The 19,266-nt window shown below is 40.8% G+C and overlaps 1 protein-coding gene across 1 annotated transcript in view; it reads left to right on the forward strand.

Moving 5' to 3' along the window:
• nr3c2 (nuclear receptor subfamily 3, group C, member 2) overlaps positions 1-19,266 on the forward strand; it is a 72,297-nt gene that overhangs the window by 28,663 nt on the left and 24,368 nt on the right. Inside the window, exon 3 of the mRNA XM_068727735.1 lies at positions 11,825-11,952. Coding sequence (XP_068583836.1) covers positions 11,825-11,952 — 128 coding nt within the window. The remainder of the gene's footprint in view (positions 1-11,824; positions 11,953-19,266) is intronic.

Genomic DNA, 19,266 nt, shown 5'->3' on the forward strand with positions numbered 1-19,266 from the left:
ATTGATGATCATTGACGATTGATATTTTGTTGATCAACTAACCCATAAACCGGTGAATGGTTTCAGTAGTATTTAATATTTAATAATATATAACATTTATCTGGTTTCTGTAGAATCATATTGTGATCATCAAGGGCTGTAACTGATTGATAGTTTAATCCGTAAAATAACAATAACAAGGACAGATGCCCATTACGAGTTCTTAACGCCCAAGGTGTCATCTTCCAATTCCTTATAACTAAAAACACAAATTGATAAAGATTAAAATAGTATAATATAAAGAAAAGCTGAAAATCTGTACAATGGTTTAAACTGGAGCATTTAAATATTTTGCCATTTTATTTGATATATTACTATTAATCAATGAAAAGACCAATAATTTTAGCACTGATATGAACACATTATGCTACCATGCAGTACATTGTTTACACTTAATTGAGCATCAGTTGATGATTTTATTTCAAATGCATTTGCCATATGGTTATACTGTGCTTGTATCAGAGAATTATTAAAATCATTATATTGATTTCAACCCTATTTAACCTAAGTGCAGATTGACAATTATCCGACTATTTCACACTGACTCACTTCCAGAATACTAGTCAGTTTCGTTGTTGGGCAAAATCTGTGCATATTTTGAATATTTTAGTTTAATATATCTTTTATATATATATATATATATATATATAAAAATATATATATATATATATATTTTGAAGCCTAAGTCAGTATATGTGGATGTCAGAATTAAATTTAAATATTCTCCCTTGCTTCCTCTCTAGTCCTGTCTCACTCTGCCCTTTGTCCCCATCTCACTGTATTCCTCCAGGCTGCCTCACCATTGCTGACATCCCTGGAATTGGCCACCCCAAAAAGGTGACATGGGCGCCGGCTCTGAAAGGGCAGCCACATGCACCACTGCAAATCTTTCACCTTATTAAATATACATCAATAGTCAGCCATACCTATGAAGAAGCTCTCACCTGAGCCAAGGTTACAATGTCTGATGTTATTTTTAACCTCTTGTTTTGAACAGGAAATTACGTTTCGGGCTACAATATGTGATACATAGACGTGCAATGATGGTGAGAGGCTTGGTAAACACAGCCTCTCTCTCTTGGTTTTTATATTCCTGTCTTTATCCCTTTCCTTCTCTCTGCACATATCCAACACGTGACTCTTTGTGCGACACCAAAAACGAAAGTCTGGGCATTGTGTGGTGATGGCCAAGGCCTGGTGCAAGCCTAATGATAGAGATGCAGGAGGCAGATACAGACATGCCATCCGAGCTGTAGCACTTCAGAGCATCTGTAGAAATATTCAGCTCTCTGTGTCCCTTTTCAAGAAAGCAGTACTAACTGACAGCAGTCAATCATTGTGTTTCCTCTTTTTTAAAGCCAAACTGGTCAAATTTCAAGGGGTGCGTGACTTTGTCTAAAATGAGAAATTAATTGAGACATGTTGATCAGGTTTGTCGTGCTGCACCTGTCGCAATGACAGTGCCGATGCATGCTAACTTCGTCACTTCAGTAAATTATATTAGTATTTTTCACTTAAAACATCTTTCTGTGTTGCATAACAGCAACTACCTAAGATTTAGGTTTCTATTCTGAGGACAGACATTGACTGAAGATATATGGTTCTGTGGTTGTGTTCTGAGTGAGTTAGAGTGGTCAGTATGTGTTTCTTTGATATTTTATTGTGTTATTGTGTGTTTGTCTTTTTTGCAGTAGTTTTTTGCACTCCCTCAGCAGGTGTTGTATTGTTCATCCAGTGGCCATCTGGGCCTGTAATCCTTTGGAGGTGAACACACTGAATTTGAAAAAGGTCATTGCACAGACACATTTAGTTTGGCCCGAAATTGTGTGTGTGTGTGTGTGTGTGTGTGTGTGTGTGTGTGTGTGTGTGTGTGTGTGTGTGTGTGTGTGTGTGTGTGTGTGTGTGTGTGTCTTTTGCCTTCTAACCTTCTTTTTCTTTTGCATTTTGTCCCACTTGCATGGGACCTTTTGTAATTTTGAGGTCATAATTAAAGTTGATCTTTTATGAAATTAATGTTGAGCTTTACAATGAGAAGACCTGTTAGCGCTGGACAAACTGTAGACATAAACTAGTTTCTAAAGTTGTAATTGTAAAACAATACAGTATTGGAGCTTTAACCAATCTCCTCCTTTCTCCACCTGCTACTACGACTTAAGTGCAGATACGCCATTTAAACAATAACATTTACAAAAAATATTATGCAGAAAGCTTCTAAAAATCCACGTTTCTGTAGTTGAATAGATTATGTTTCATCGGCACATTTTCGTTGATCACCTGATTGGCCCCTGCTGTCAGAAGCAGTTTGGACTAAGTGGCTGAGCGCAGGCAAGACTTCTAGCTGGGTATATGACTGCTCTTCTGCTGTTGAACCTGTCAAATACTATAGAGAGGCTGACTGGAGAGCAGTTCTCAGCAGTTCTTGAGCTTACATGCAGAATGTGCTGCCGTGGTGCTAACCACCTGGATCTGAGCCAACCAGAGACTTGGCTTTGACTCTCATGCTAGCCCACTTCTTGAGGTTGTGGTTTCATACCCAGTGACATTAGGGAGCCACAAGACTTTAAACTATACATACAATAAACACACCCAGCAGATCCACTTGGCAACCCCATAACTAACTTTATCCCCTCAGTACGTATGCTAATGTTGTATGGTGTGTGTGCAGCGTTTCCTCTTTGCCCACACCGGACTCTCTGCCTGCTCTTCCTCCATGTTTGTCCCAGCAGAATTGTAAATGACTGGTGGGTGTTGAGGATGATCGCATGTGACAGCTAATGCGTAGGGTTGCTGGCAACATGTGTCAGCGCCAGCGTACATTAACCTACATTCAGAGTGAGGCTTTTTTGAATCACAGAGGAAAGGAAAAGGTCACCTTTTGAATAAGATTTTTTTTGACATGTTGGATTTCTCTGGACCCACATGCTTAGTTGATTTTTTAAAAGATTTTTGTAGAATTTAAATGTCAGCTTATAGTATACGGTAATCTTATTGATTTGACCCGTCTTGTGCTTAACCAGATGATAGCAAACAGGACTTGACTGTGTGCTAACTGTTGCTAGAAAGTGGAAAACAGAGGTAAGGAGTGTGTGGTGTGGAGGTGGCTCTGGTCAGCACTGATCCCTTAAAGATAATCTCCCTCTCTAGGGATTTGTTTTTCTCATTTGTCCCAGGGCCTCTAAGCTGAGTTTGGAGGTCACCTGCTGTACAGGCAACCTGACCCAAACCTGGATAGAGACACATTTTTAAGGAGCCTGGTGTTGCATGGAGTCAGTGGAAGAAAGCAAAGTAAGCAGTAAATAGAGTTGAAACATGAACACCTGGGGAGGCCAGGTCTAGAGTTCATCCATGCAACTGAAATCAAAGGATTTGGGTCAATAACAGGACTAGTTTTAGCAGCGTAGCTTTGAAGTGGTCCATTTGTGTTTATGTTCGTGGCAGTGAGATAGATTAGAGTACATTTTGAGCCATGTTTCACAAAGGTGGTGAAAACAGGCTCCTTTTTGTGTATTTAGTTAGATTTAAGCCAACTACCATGCTTATTTTTGCTGTTATCATGTAGGTTTATGTTCAGGAGGGAAATTTGATTTAAGTCACTGAGCTGGTATGCCATGTTTATTCATGTGTCGAACATTTTGTTTATCACTGGCCTCTTGTTTGCATTATTTATCTATTTCCCATGCCTGTAAATCAACCTGAAGCCCAACAATGTATTTCTCAACATGTCAGCTAAATTATGTTCCCAGCTGTTTTGTGGCTGTTTTCTGATTTTAGCAAAGGATCTTGGAAACTTGGTGCTAAAAACAGAAACTGATCAGGGTGAGGAGCCCATGTGATCCTAACTGCTTTAAGGCAGTAAAGACACTTTGTCACAGACGATCAAAACAGTGCAGGCGAACTCGGCGAGGATATCTGTCGAGGCTGCTACAGAGGCTGTACAAATGAAGAGCAGTTCATTTTTCATGGGGATGAATTAACCATAGTAAAAGCTGTAGTTATGTCATTTTGAATTGCATTGTGATCCTGTTACATGTGCAATTGTTTGCAGGGTTTGTCTTTTACAAATACCAAAGATCTTACAGGTGGTTGATGTTTTGTCTATTTCTAGCACTGAAACATGTCTATCTCTATGGAGAAAGTTTTTGAGGTAACCAAGTTAAAGCTACTACAAGGTACTCTAATTTTGTGTTGGTTTTGTCATTCCCTGTGGACAAAAGCGGTAGTGTTTCCCAAGCACCAGAGTCACTTTAGAAACCTCTGATTTTACTGCAGCAAGTTTGGAGAGTCTTCCCCCACGCAGTCCTGGTTGTTGTTCTTTCGTGCCTCTCTTCCCTCTAGCAGGCCCGAAAAATACGGCCTGGGCCTCCAGCAGCGTAGTGTCGGTGTTGGCTCCCAGCACAGGCTGGAGGAGTAACGAAGTGAAGCTCTGCTCCTGGCTGGAGGAGGAGCCACTGGAGGTCTGAGCTGAAGGAGTCTCTGATGAACCTGCATGATTTCGTCTGATTTCGCGAAGAATCTGACACAGTGGCACAGATGACAAGCATTAATAATAACTATGTAGAAATAGCCAATCTTCTCGCTGATAGTCTCGTTTACTTATGTAAGTCATATAGAGGTATCGGCATTAAATTGAGACAGTTTCATAACCAATTAAAAGTTTTTCACATTAACTTCATTGTGTGGGATTTACACCCACCTACACCCCTTCTCAGCGTTGTCCATTTCAAAAGCTCAGATGCAAGATCCGTCTAAATTGAGTGCCTTGCAGTATTGGAGATCTTTGGCCTGGTTCATGATTTGCTTATAAATGAACCCAGTGCATATGGTCAGAAATGAACGAGTGGGTGTGTTGACCCCATACACTGTATAGGAACATGTTGTGGCATTATGCATAAAGCTGCATTTTTAATAAGGCTGCACTTTTAAAAAAGTTTGAAAAAGTATGAAAAACGTGCGTACAGGCATTAATTAACAGCACATTCACGTTCACACAGAGTTTAAGTATGTCACGCTACACAGAAACTATGATCAAATCTTTGGGCATGCATTGGCATTCCATGCTTAATTTTATACTGCGTGAATGTGATCGGCCTCTCGCTGCCCTTGACAGGCATGAATTACGGGAGTTTCCAGCCACTATAATCCTCCCCAACAGATAATAACACCCTGCCACATCTCCCTGAGATTCATGCCTGCATGCTTTGCGACTTAGCCAAAATATCTCAGGTGATTAATTTCATTCACCATGTGTGACAGTAAGTGATTTAAGTGAGGTAAAAATGGTCAGACACCTCTGGTTAGTTAAAAGCAGCCGAGTTACACCACTGCTGCCTTAAAGGTATCCACTGTCTCCGTAAGACCCCGGGGCCATTCAGCTGCGACTGCATACTGGAGGAAAAGTGAAAGTTCACGAAGGAGTGGCTGTGGAGTTGGTTAGTGGAATTCAAAGTCAAAGAAAGATACAGCTTCAGACATGTAGAGTACAAACTGGATACTGTGTATAGATCAGAATGATACTGTAGTCTGTTTCTGCCCATTGACCGAGCGTCTATCAACTCCCTAAAGAGTGTGTGTGTGTGTGTGTGCGTGCGTGTGTGCGTGTGTGTGTGTGTGTGTGTGCGTGCGTGCATGCATTTCTGTGACTTGCTTCATGTCTTTGTTTACACTGAAAACAGTGGATTTATATGTGACAGATGATCATGATTTGCTGTTACAGGGGAAGGTCACTTAGAGTTTATAGGCACAAGCATTGGAGGGGAGACAACACAACAGCTTGGAATTTAAAACAAGGAATGCAATCACAGCCGGGACACCAGATTCCATCAGAAAGCAAATTTGCAATATCTGTTATTTGATGGTGAAATCACCTTATTTGCCCTGTATTTAAAGTTTTTACTCGTTGTGTTTTTCCAGAAAATGTAAGAAAAATTATAAACTGTGAGATGGAAAATGACGGTGTGAAACCTTCATGCATAACATTTCAAGGTTCTGATTTTTTTTCTTAACCATAAGAAGGCAGCCAGTCAGAGTAGATTATACTGTAACCTTAACACAAGTGTAACACAAGCCTGACAAAGAGGAAATCTCATATTTCTGTATGCTCAGGTACTCTGCCCAATGCCAGGGTCACCTTCACCAGGAAAAATAAATCCCTGGTGGCTCTCTAACACTACCCATAAGACCTCTCTCCCTTTGAGAGGCGGTGAGTGGGTGTCAACCTAATGTTTATACTGTCTGCTCACGGTTATGTAAGCCATTTTGTCCTCTTCTTTCGCTCTCTCTCCATCTCCCTCAGCTTATTTAAACCAATCTACCTTTACCTTCCCAACATGCCGAGTTGTGTGTTACATAAAAAGTCTTTGAACTGGTCTAGCTTCAGGTTTTTCCGCATGCGTGTGTATTACATAAATATTGTAGGCCAGACTGTAGAGACGCATTGTACCATGGAAGTTGTGTGTGTGTGTTGTTTTTTTTTTGCAGAGTCAAGGATGCTTCTCTTTCATGAGGGGTAGGTTCAGGGAGGCTGTGGTACTTGTCTGATCCCTGTGATAACAGCCTCTAGAATGAGTCCGTGTGTCTGCTCAAACACACACACACACACACACACACACACACACACACACACACACACACACACACACACACACACACAAATGTATCTTTACAGTGGGCGACTGGCTCTACAGCAGTGTAAATACAGTACAGCACAGAAGTGTGTGTGTGTGTGTGTGTGTGTGTGTGTGTGTGTGTGTGTGTGTGTGTGTGTGTGTGTGTGATAGACTGAAGTCATGTTTTTATTCAATTGTCAAATGAATTTCAGACAAGGTTTTTTAATGTTGCAAAAAGGAAACGCCAACTAGGCGTGTTTTCATCAACTGATTTGAAGCAAATAAACTAATTGGGCCAGAAGTTGCCGGTAAAAGCTACGCTTTACACATGGTTGTAATAAGCCAGTAAACAGAGTAGAAGAAGAAGTTGCAAACTGAAAACAAGTTGCCTTGGCCATCTAAATCATCTACAAGAGAAAAAAGGTGATGAAGCCAGCGTAAAAATACGACTTATCATAGTTACATGCATGAGGACATTGTTTCTCTATACAACACAACTCTCTCTGGGATTCAGCTGCTTGTTTACTGACTGTCGTGCTAATGTACTTATGTGGATCACAGGGTTCATTCTTACCACGTGGGTCGTCCATCATACAGCCATCTGACGGCCCATTATTTACCCATAATGGTGTTATCTTTATAACCTCAGAATAACTAGAGCCCTTTTGACTTCCCTTGTATCTCTAATTTGTTATTTATTTGACTTCATGTTTTGTTTCTATGGCAACTAATTGTTCTAGTTACGCCAAGCTCGGATGACTTCTGACCTTTTCTTGTGACCCATATTGACCCATATGCGGCTAATGCAGATTCTGAATTCTGAAAAATTCCGCTTTGACTGACTGCTGTCATTGAAGTGCAATATTGGCTTTTGATAAATCTTTGGCCATCCTTTCTGGTCTTAGCTCTCGCTGATTTAGCATTCCTTCCGCAGCTGAGAGAGGGTGGAGATTTTTGAACCATTTGGAGAATGCTCCCAGTGTGACATCCAAATGACTTGTAGAAAAGTATGAGGTCAATTTTGAGCCCAAACACCTTCCTGTGGTTTGGTCCTCACACAGTTTAGTGGGCACAGTGGGCTTTGTTTGGTTTCAAACACTCTCAAATTTATTTTCCTTTGTCATTTCATTAACATCTTTCCTGTCGGAGCACCGAAGAGGGCAGCAAGCGTTAGTTAGTAAGAGATACAAATTTCTGCTTGTACATTTTGGTGGGAAGAAACAGGCATTGTGTCCTCGCACTCATCTGTATCCTCATGGGAAATAAACAGCTACTAAATCAGTTGTTAGCTTTGTGTGTTATCTTTTAAGATGAAAGGACACTGAAAACAATGAAACCGCTGCCCTGGGGTTTCTGTAGGAAGAGAAAAAAGCAACAACTGGAGTGAAGAATGAGACCTTTGATCTGTGCAGTCCCATTGAGTCAGTCTGAGATTGTACCCAGAAATAAAGACAGTTGTTGAGGAAAAAAAAGTCCCAGTTCACAGAAGTAGCCTGCACACTGCAGAACTTGTTATCCACATTATTTTAGAGATATTGTGATAAATTAATAAAAGATCTTCTCAAAAAATTAAAAAATGTCTTGTCTTTGAGGATAAGGTTATACATTTTTTGTGTATTTTACTGTACATTGACCTAAAATGAACTTCTCTACCAAGTTAACATTATCAAATTAGCTTTTTCTGCAGTCTGGCTTTGTGTTTTCAGCATGAGATGAATGGTGACATAAGGTCCTACATGCAGGACTTAAGAACAATGTTACTTCCAGTGCTACACCATCATTTGAACCTTAATTGAAACAGACAGAAATTACAACCTCAGAGTACTTTAAGCTATGAAAATGACAAGCCAAACAAAAAGGAAATGTATTATGTGTAATATGTATTTATTATGTCCTTGTGGTCAAAGATGCACACCACTTACCCACAACGTATTTTGGATTCTGACTGGAGACCTTTGTTGCATGTTATTCCCTTATTTTCTCAAGCACATTAAAATCATATTACATTATCATTCGTGCCCGTACGCTGACAAACTGCAGGCTATCATCTCAACTGAAACAGCCTGATTTGGGAATGTCTGGTAGCTTGTGTTTAGTTTTGGGCCACTGGCAGCCGTTGGTGCACAGTCACTGCAGCCTGCCCTGTCTGCTCTGGTTTCATAAGCAGAGAGAGTGAATGACCTATATACTTCTCTGAGGGAGGGGAAGTCACCTTGTTGGTCGACCAGCAGGCAGGCAGGCTGGCACGCAGCGACAAGGTTTTAATGTGTGGCACTATTAAAAGGGTGGACCACTGACTGCATTTTAGAAGCAGATACTTTAGACCTCTCATGTGCTCCTTGTGTTATTCTTGGCTGTACACTTTATTTGCTTTCTTGTTCACACTGCTTTGTAATGGTGTGAAAAATCCAATGTATTGGGGGGGAATATTCAGCAAATTAGCATGCTGAAAAACACACCTTGACATGGATTGGTTTTGTGCATGCACACATACACACACACACTCACATTAGCCGAAACCATGGGGCCCGGTGCCAGAAAGATCTAGTCAGACAAACACCTCACCAGAGACTCCTCTAAGCGTCCTAACAAATTGAATGTGTGTGTAGATGGACGAGAGGGAATTAGATCAGTGGTCCTGATTGTATCTGAGTGTGCTGTTGCTGTACCCCTTTCCAGCTAGTTCCCTGGAGGAAATGTGTGTGCATGAGAGAGCGTGTGAGGTAGAGAGACAGAGAGAGGAGGAGAGAGAGTGCTTGGCAGCTGGTTTGATGAAGGATGTAAGGAGAATGTTAACCAGACAATCACCTTGCATGTTATTGATTGAGATGGGAGCGAGGTAATTAGAACAGAAAAGAAGGGGAAGCTGAGGCCACTTTTAATGTTTTGATACAAGGTGTTCTCTCTTTGTACCCATCTACACGTTGTGTTCTTTGTGTGCGGTGTGCGCGTGGTTATGCACGTTGAGGGAAATGTTTCATCAAATATTTGATATCCTACTTTTACAGTTTGTGTGGACCTATCTTTAAATACAGGAAGCTTTGAATCTACTCAGGATGTAAATGTATGTTAAATTTTTGATACCATGAGAGCCAACTGATTCGATGTCATTCCATTAATAAGTAGCACGAATAAGTAGCATGCCTTAATGTAAGATAATCATTCAGCCTCATCCATAGGGCATGCTTGCTCTGCAAACTGATGAAACCATGTCATATTTCCAACCAGACTGTAATGGATGGCCTCAGAATTTACCTGACTCCCCCTCCCTCTATCTTTTGCCTTACATCGCCATTGAGCAGACCTTATTTTAAGGAATAGATTTAGTCTTAATGTTCTTGGAAATGCATTGGATATAAATGCTGAAAGAGCTTGATATATGGCTTAGCATTGAATCTACATATAGTATACTGAAGGGATACTTAACTTGCTTTGCCCTATTGCAAAATGACAGGAGGCCAGGGGTCAGTTAATAAACAAACAACAAAAACATATATAAGAAAAATGAATAAACAACATTTTTAGACAGATAACTTGTCTTAATTTGTAAATCTTTAGCTTTAAACTTATCATTATTATTAGACTTATTATTCTGGGTTTCTCCCATTGCACTTTTTTATAGATACACAATCTCCATTAATCTATTTTGAAGTGTATTCTATGCACTCTGGTACCTTATTTACATTTAAACTACAAAACAAGTCCCATTGTGAATCAATTTATATTTATTGTAAATTTACAAAATGGTTGGAGGGCCACCAGACACCCTATCCAATTCATACTGGATGTTTGAAGCCGATGCTTATATTTAACATTTTTGATAAGGAACCCTTGAAAATAGATGTCTTATAGTTCAAATATAAACTTCTGGGTGATGTCATACAAACAGTGTACTACTGACAATGATTCTGAATCACTATTTGGCATTTCCGTACGGTTATTTCATGTACTTCATCCGATGATATTGGCCCACTGATTTATTGGGCTGTAACATCGACACTGTACACTGCACAGCTCTCTCAATCTGTATTGACAATAAACATAATTCATCAGTGACATTATGAATGTCTTACCAACTTAAATTTCCTCATATTGCAGTTTTGAATAATTGTCTAACTGACGAAACTACTACAACGAATGACATCGAAGCAGAAGTTTAACCGGCTAATCAGCCAAATGGCCCAGTTCCTTTAACTGGTCATACACTTATTCAACAGGACAAACGTGTCAGAAGTAAGCCTGTATGAGACCGGATATACATGCACTGATTATTAAAAAAGTAATAACGTTGCATTTATAATCATCGAGGTGAATCTGATTTACCTTGATATAGATTGTATAACTTTTCGGTCCTTTTCAGTTCTCTAGACTCTGTATTAAACTACTTTGAGCATGCCTCTTTTGTTAATAGATTAACTAGACAGACACGTCATCCATTTACTTTTGACCTTTGACACAGGAATAGGTAAACAGTAACGAACTATAACTAATTCTCCCATTTAGCGCTGAACGGATAGGAACGCACTGTAAATCCTGCGCTTTAATGGTAACTGTAGAAATCAGTCAGTAGTGAAAGCAGTAAGTGATGCCAAAGTAAACAACGCCTTCTTGCGGTTGTTGCTCAGAGTAAATAACGACAACATGACATGCTACGTACAGTACAGCACACATCGGTACTGATTGTCAGCTCTGATCTTTGACCGTGAACTCGTTGTTTACACTATTACACAGTCAAGTCTTTGCTCAATCATGGTTTGTATTATTTTTGGCCACCACTCAATATGTTTTCCAGTGCCTTTCCCTTTTTCTGCCAGTGAAGGGGACAAGTGTTTTGGATCCTACTTAAATTTGACATCCTGCTCTGTGTCTCTCTGCTTATTGAATTTAAATAATCTCCTCTATAATTCTGTCATTGGCATCTCTTTAAGCCTGGTGAAGCTATAAATCAGTTGAGTGCAAAGCCCTCCTCTCTCGGTTGGCAGACATCTTTATAGTTAGCCACGCGGTGCTGCTACTGTACAGTGGGTCGTAAAAACACAAGAATGTTTCACAATGTGAATCAGGCAACAACACTGTAAGGAAGGGGACAGTCTGCCCTGGCTTTGTTGTTGACTTTTGAAAAACCTTTGTTGATTTATAGTCTAGTCTCACTTCTTGTTTGTGTCTGTTTGTCCTTTCAGCTCGCCACTGAGACAACCGTCCTCAACGGCCAAAGTGTGTCTGGTTTGTGGAGACGAGGCATCCGGATGCCACTACGGCGTCGTGACATGTGGAAGCTGCAAAGTGTTCTTCAAAAGAGCCGTGGAAGGTATGTCATTAACTCACGTTGAAACAAGATACCGCTGCTTAGGTCTTTTCTAGGGTGACTGGGAGAACTTAACAAGTACATTTAAAAAATGTGTCAACACATAGGCAGCACAAAGAAACGCACTGCGAGTACAGAAAACACACAAGCAAATGAAATGCTGCAAGTTGCACACAACAAAATGATGTTACAACACGGTAGAAGTCTCTGCGTTAAAAATGATGAACACGCCCATAATTTGTCGAGACTAAAGCTAGCTGTATAGCCAATATCCCCTATAATATCGAAATCAAGCAAAATCGTAGTTTTAAAAGTAAAATCAAATGGGTTTTCTTCTGTTGCAGTGCATTGAGCGCTCTATTGGCCACCATACTTTTCTCATACTGACCATTTAAAAAGAAGAAAAGCCATCTCTTGTTTCATTGTTTACAGAAGAGTGACATATGTTGTTTAAACTCTAATCCTTAAACTAATACTTGTACAACTGTAAGAGGAAGAAGCTCCTGCTACCGTTATTCAGCAAGTTTCATTCATGTTTGTTTTTTTCAAACTTCAGCTCAGCACTTTTTTCCTGAGCTGACATGAAGCAGCATGTTCATTACTTTTAGGCAGCATACAGTGTCCATCATTTTTGCAAGAGTTATCAACAATAGTGCTGCTGGTTTTATTTGCTCTACACTGTTTTATGCAACAAACAGCTGTTAAATCAAAGAAGACCTATTTATTTCATTTAAATGACCAAAAACATTTGGCACACTATTTTTAGACTGTGACCAAGTTGAGAGGCACATCAGAAAAAAGAGAAATCATTCAGTAGGTATTTCTCCTGCAGCAGTCCTTTATGTTATATTTAGCTGAGGGAAAATCACAAGCAGCCATAATGTGCTTTTCATTTTGTGCCTGAGGCGTTGGCCTCACTCATTAAAATGAGTGTTTGAATGCAAAATGCACTCTAACAGACCCGGTACAGGCGGAAAAACAACAAGCAAACAAGCCTGCCAGCCAGCAATCAGGCCCTCTAGGTGTTTTTCTGACCGTTGAAGGAATTGCACTTATTCCCAATCAAATCATGCCTTAATTTGATGATATTTACAAACTGTCGTTACGGACACCTGAAACCAGATTATGTGTCAGGGGTTATCAAATTATTGTTCTTGCTTCAAGCTTGGCCAGCAGAGAGCCGGCGGCAGATGCTTAGGATGTGACTTTGTGTGCGAGTGTTAGTCAGGTGAGGCTCTGAAGGGCGCAGATCTCTATAGGCTTTGCAATTATACTTCGGCAGCCCTATTTGTTTCGCATATGAAGTATAATTAAACCGAAAACAACTCATTGATTATGTGATGCCGTTTAAATCTAATGCAGTGCTCTTTACTTTATGAGCACCTCCCTGTATTTAAATGGGTGTTTCCTCTTGATTCTGCACTGCCAAACAACCGCAACTGTGCAAACCATCAAAGCGTAATGAGGGCAACCCATACCGTGGTGTGATGTCATCAAGGTTGCGTGCGACTTGCGTGCCCTTCCGATGTGCAAAGCGAGCTGTTACCTTACTTGACCCCTCCACAGCTGCTGCTGCTGAGGTGTAAAGAGAGCTGCAAGGTGGAGGGAGGCAAAGGGTGAAAATAGTGAGAGAAGGATTTTGCAAAGTGAAGAGAGATAGAGGACAGTGAAACAGATACAGTGAGGGAGGGGGGGAGGAAGGACAAAGAAAAAGTCAGACGCAGACAGAGAGATAAAGAGAGGAGGAGCCGGGAGAGGGAGTAAGACACAGGGAGAGGGATGGAAAACGATGTGTCAGCAGTAAGCGCCGGAGAGGTGTAAGTTAGGACGTGAGAAGACGTTTTACTCCTCCCCTCTCCCAGTATTCCTCCTCCTTCTCCTCCTCTTTTCTCTCAAAGTTAAAAACGTAAGACTTGGCATGTGAGATGTAAAAGATGACTGCAGAGAGCGGGCATCTGTAGGAGGGGAATAATCCAGCCCATGCTTAATTTCCTTTGGCACCGCCTGCCTCGGGGGAAAAAAAACTTTTCAGTCGGCTGTAGCTCATTAGACGACTAACTGGCTCACAGCCTTTTACTACCGAGCTAGTTAGCATTCCAGAGTCATCAACAAATCAGATGAAATCCTACTGACTGTGGAGGGTCTGGTTTCCCCTTCATCCAAGTCAGGCAAGTCATAGTTAGGTTTTAGCGTTACATCATCGGAGCTTGGCACAGTTCATTTTTTGAGGGCTATATTTTAGGTTTACATTTAGACCATCTGTTTGGAAGATCTATTGGCCACATGGGACTTCCACTGTCCTCCTCAAGAGAACAAATATTAATTCCACTTGTCATATCTACCAGAAGGCAAAGCCGACTGTGCACTATGACGTTTATAACCATGGCCCTAGGAAACATGTAGAATTGCTAAATTATGTGCAGAGTACTGACTGTGAGCTTTTCAAAAAGCCCTCAATTCATTCTTTAAGCTTTCACATCCACATCCACTTATTTCATAAAAGAAACATTCATCCACCTGCTCTCCTATTCGCTGCGAGTCATCCAGTTTATCTGATACAGCACGGCAGCTACTACACTCACACACTCAGTAAACAGACATAGAAGAAGTGTAATAACTTTTATAAAGCTTACAAGTTTTGCAGTTGTATTGCTACTGTTGACTCAACTGTCATATGCAAACACGCAGCCAATTTATAGGCTCCATTGAAATGAATGGACTCTTCAGTACAAACGTTTATCCTGCGCTGCGGGAAAATGCTTTCTGACACTAAACAACAGTTCGTAAATATGTGTTATCATCGCTAATGAAATGTGGAAATAGCTGAATGCATTCATGTGTGCTTCTCTCCTGCACCCGCTCCACTAAAGACTAGTTTGTTGGTACAAGACAGCTGCACTCAATAAATGGCTCCATGCGGAGCGCATTTGAAGAGTTGAACGCAAGGCTTATTATTCACATGTCATCAGTGGCTTGGCATGTCTGCTCTGTGCAATAATACTATGCCCTGCTTTTAGCTCACTAGCTGCTTTTATTGTTGTTCTCTTATTGAACTGAGAGGTTCACAAAGACATTAGTCAACCTTGTTATGGCCTCAGTGTGTTCTGCAATTTGACTGGGTCGCGGTTTCCAAGGCGCTGGTGTCAATCTAAAAACCTATTCTTCGGCACCGCCTCTGAGGGAGAGGTCATCTGAGGACACGTCTCGCACTGTTTCTGCTCTGAATGGCAGCTCTGCCGTCCAATCGCATCTTTTTCAGCTCAGGCCGGGGGAATAAAGGCCTCCCTCCCGTGCCGGAGTGAATGCTTCAGGTTGTGTGTGAGCGGCTCGTGTAACAACGGCTGGAGTGAAGCCATTTAGCAGCCCTGATTCCAGCTCCACAACACATGTCTCACACCAGAGCTTCTTTGATCCGAAAATGCATACAACATACATACAAACACAGTCGCAGACTAACCATGCACACATGCGTGAGCACACACTTCTTCATTAAGTAGTATAGGATTTCAGTTGTATAGCATTAGGCAGAAATTAAATCTTCAAAGCTTACTGTAAATATGTGTGTGACCCAGATTGCTAATAGGCATTTAGGTTGGAGAATGCAGCCTGAGGAAGGGTCTCTCTAATGCAACCTAGATACATTTACTGTACCTGTGTGTGTGTGTGTGTGTATTTTTTTCTCCATCCTTTCTGCTTTAAAAATAGTGACATATGTGCATACAATATATTAGGGCTGCAAGAATAAATAAATGTGCCAGTTGTTTTTTTAAATTCATTGATAAATTGTTCAGCCTGTGAAATAATAGAATGAAAAATAGAGAACAAATGCCCTCACATTTTTTCTTAAGCTAAGTTGGCATCTCCAAATTGCTTATTTTGTCTGACAAAGAATCCAAAAATAATTGTCAATTTCCAATGAAAAAAACAACAACAGAGAAACGCAGTAAATTCTTACATTGCTTGCAGCAAATGTTTGCTGTTTTTTCTTGTTTTTCTTCTTTTCAAATTAATAATCAATTAGTTGACTAATTATTTACGCTCTAAAATATACAGCATTCACATCATTTTGACTAAATATGAAACCTCAGTAACGTATGATGCTATAACTCCTTTGTGCACACACACTACTTCCTATGTGCCCTGACCTTCAGTGGATATAATCTGACCTCCATCTCTTCCTGCTCCCTGGTGATACCTTTGTTCTCTGACATCAATGCAAAAGTAATGCAGTCAGTGGGTTACACCTTTTGTGTGTCACCAAAGAAGCACTGCCAATCTGATGGGCTTCATCAGCCTCTTCACTGATGATTGGTTAGCTAAAGATACAGTACTACAAGTGTTAGTCTCGTGTACCATATACTATGCTGTAAATGCACGTCAAATGCACTTGCTCTAAGCATAAAAGTAAAGTAGCAGCAGAAATAAAAAGGCATACTTTAGTTACATCGCTAAGTGAAACGAGAAAGGAGAAAGAAATGAGGTACAGAGGAAAGGGAATGTTTCTGTTTCTGTCCCATAGTCTGAAAACACTTAGCAGCGAGCACTTATGATACAGATGAGAGTCAAATGTGTTTTCAACCTGTTGTTGTGAGGGGATAGAAATGTTTTTAATTTGAACAAATGAATATCAGAGTTTTTTGAGAAACAGCTTTTATCATGAACACTGCCACAACTGGCTGTTGTAGATTTAAAAAAAACCCTCCAAATACAATATAGAGGCCTAAATAATGACTCAACGCATTATGTAAAAAGGAGCAGATGGTAAAAATCTTTGTGAAATGGAAATGCACAGGACAACGCTTATGTAATAATTATGGAAGTAAAGAGATTAGTAAACAAAATAACTATTTCTACATTCTATTTTAACTCCTGCACCCTCTTTTTTATAACAATCCAGGCAAGGAAATGTAATTGTGTAGAGCACCATCCAACACAGCTGTTTGTGTGTTGTCCAAAGAACTGCAGTAGCAGTGCTATTGCTGGGCAGTGATTTGCTTACTGCTGGCCCAGTGGTAACGACAATTGCATATCTGAGAGGCCAGTATTTTTTGATTGTTTGGTATTTTTGTTGTCTATGTAACTTAGGTTGCAATAATAATTGATGAATGACGATCACAGAATTGACCAAATGCTTTTTGAATGGATGATCAAACGGCAATCATCTATGAGAGTGACATTTTGAGCATGTCCTTTAGTTATATGCCATCTTGTGACTGCAGGACCGGCTTGCAACTAAGAAATCTGCAGTCACTATAAATACTAAATATTAATGTGGGTCAGCTACTGTATCTGAGAGGCTATTTACACAACCGGGGGCCTGAGCACTTGTGTCTAGTGGCTATTAAAAAATGTCAGGTTAAAGGATATTTTAGCGAAGCCGCAAGTCCGTCTGACTTCTGTTTGTAAAGCAGATGCACTGTAGCTGTGCTGGGGGCAGGAGGACTTTGTTTTTAGGATTACTCTTGTTAAAGTGGGGTCCCCATAGGAAAGAGTATTCCCTTTCAGAAGGATGTCCTCATAATTGAGGATGCTGGAGCTGACAGACAACAGAGACTACTCAGCGGGTTGTTGCCAGATTGTGAGATCATTAGCTAAAAGTAGACGTGAGTGGACTCCATTAAAAAACTCTTAGGGTTGCCATGTAGTGGAGAATGCTGACAGAGTGTGCATTGTACCAGCAGACAGGAGGTTTTAAACTGATGTCAAGTTTAATACAGTATCTGAGGAATCTTTTATCTTTTTCATGGAGTATTATATGAAAATATCTTGATAGGAATTTTACTGTAAAAAAAAAATTAAGTTACAGATTTTGGGCTATGATGCATATTGAAATATGAGTCAAAATGACTTCAGAAATCAACCATTTTAATAGGAGTTAATTTTTTTTTTACATTTCATTTCATAAAACGATTTCCAAGGTAACACTAAAAAGTAGCATTCATCAGTAGCCCGCCACGTGCCAGGTTGATAAGCAAACGCACATATTCAGAGGTAAATATGCTGTGCGAGGGCATGTGAGTGTATGCACACACAGTGCATAAATAAACAACTTTGCTCTTTTTTCAGATACACACACACACACACACACACACACAACATCGGACTACGACTTTGCCTGTCTCATAAAGTGTATTTCACTCTAACAATTATTAACAAGATTCACGGGAATGAGCAAAACAGTTGACAGGAAGGCTCCAGAGTTTTCCGAATTGCCAATTGGTCCGGCCCATCCAAGCGAGTGTGTACGCATGTGTGTGCGTGTGCACGAGGGGGGTGGGGAAGGGGATGGCTGCGTTGTGTTTCCTGTGTCGCAGTTTACTGTTTTTTAGAGCAAGAAAAATGGGCTTATGTAACGGTCATGTGATTTAGCCAGAAATAGTGGTGGGGCTACAGCTGCTGCCTCTCCTCCTGCAGCTCGGTTCCTTGGCTTTTGGCAGCAGCCAGACAGACACACTGTGCACTACTCCTGCTAGCTCAGAAAACAACTTCTGCTCAGTCCTACACACAAATACAAATACTGTACTGTAGATGCAACAAACGCGATGCACAGAATGTACATGTTTGAGCAAACCGCATGTAAACAACGCACAAGCTTTCATGCCAGAAATCTCGGGTACTTGGGAAGAAATATACGATGCAAGACGAACATGCAGGGAAACACAGATATACATTGACCTGCCAGTATGTGCATGCACACAACCGTATACACCATCTGAGATGAGCGCACAATTTCAGCATCAACACTAATAGAGATAAGCCATGTACTGGGGTCATTGGGGTCACTACACCACACTATACCACTCCATCTGGGTTGTGTTGTGAATTCCATGTGTGTGTATTCACAGTTTTTTTTTTTTTTTAAATTGCCAAGTGGAGCAGCTTTGGCAGTGTGTGTGTATGGGTGTGCATGGTGTTGGTGTGTGTGTGTGTGTGTGTGTGTGTGTGTGTGTGTGTGTGTGTGTGTGTATATATGGGAGTGAGCGAGTGAATGACTGTATGTGTGCACGAGCATGAGCCTGCCTGTGTGTGGGCGTATGGCGCTCTGAGGCTGGCGGACGTGTGGAAAAAGGGAAAAAAAAGTGGGATGGAGTCGCAGGCGTATAGAAGGAGAAGAGTGGAGGAGGAGAGGAGCTGTACAGTGAAGAACTAGTGGAGCGGAAGGAAGCGCTCTGAAATGGGAGATCATTGGGTTTAGCTAAGGGCTAGGCAGGAGGCAGGAGGGATTCTCGCCATGTTAGCATCACTGTCAGGAATAGTCTAGCTGTAGCCAGTGTCCTGGGTCCAGCGAATATTAATACCCTCATGCCATATACTGTA

The sequence above is a fragment of the Cebidichthys violaceus genome, unplaced genomic scaffold (assembly GCF_023349555.1).
Source record: "Cebidichthys violaceus isolate CVI_PGR_0920_01 unplaced genomic scaffold, fCebVio1.0.p SCAF_4, whole genome shotgun sequence".
In the NCBI taxonomy this organism is placed as follows: Eukaryota; Metazoa; Chordata; class Actinopteri; order Perciformes; family Stichaeidae; genus Cebidichthys; species Cebidichthys violaceus.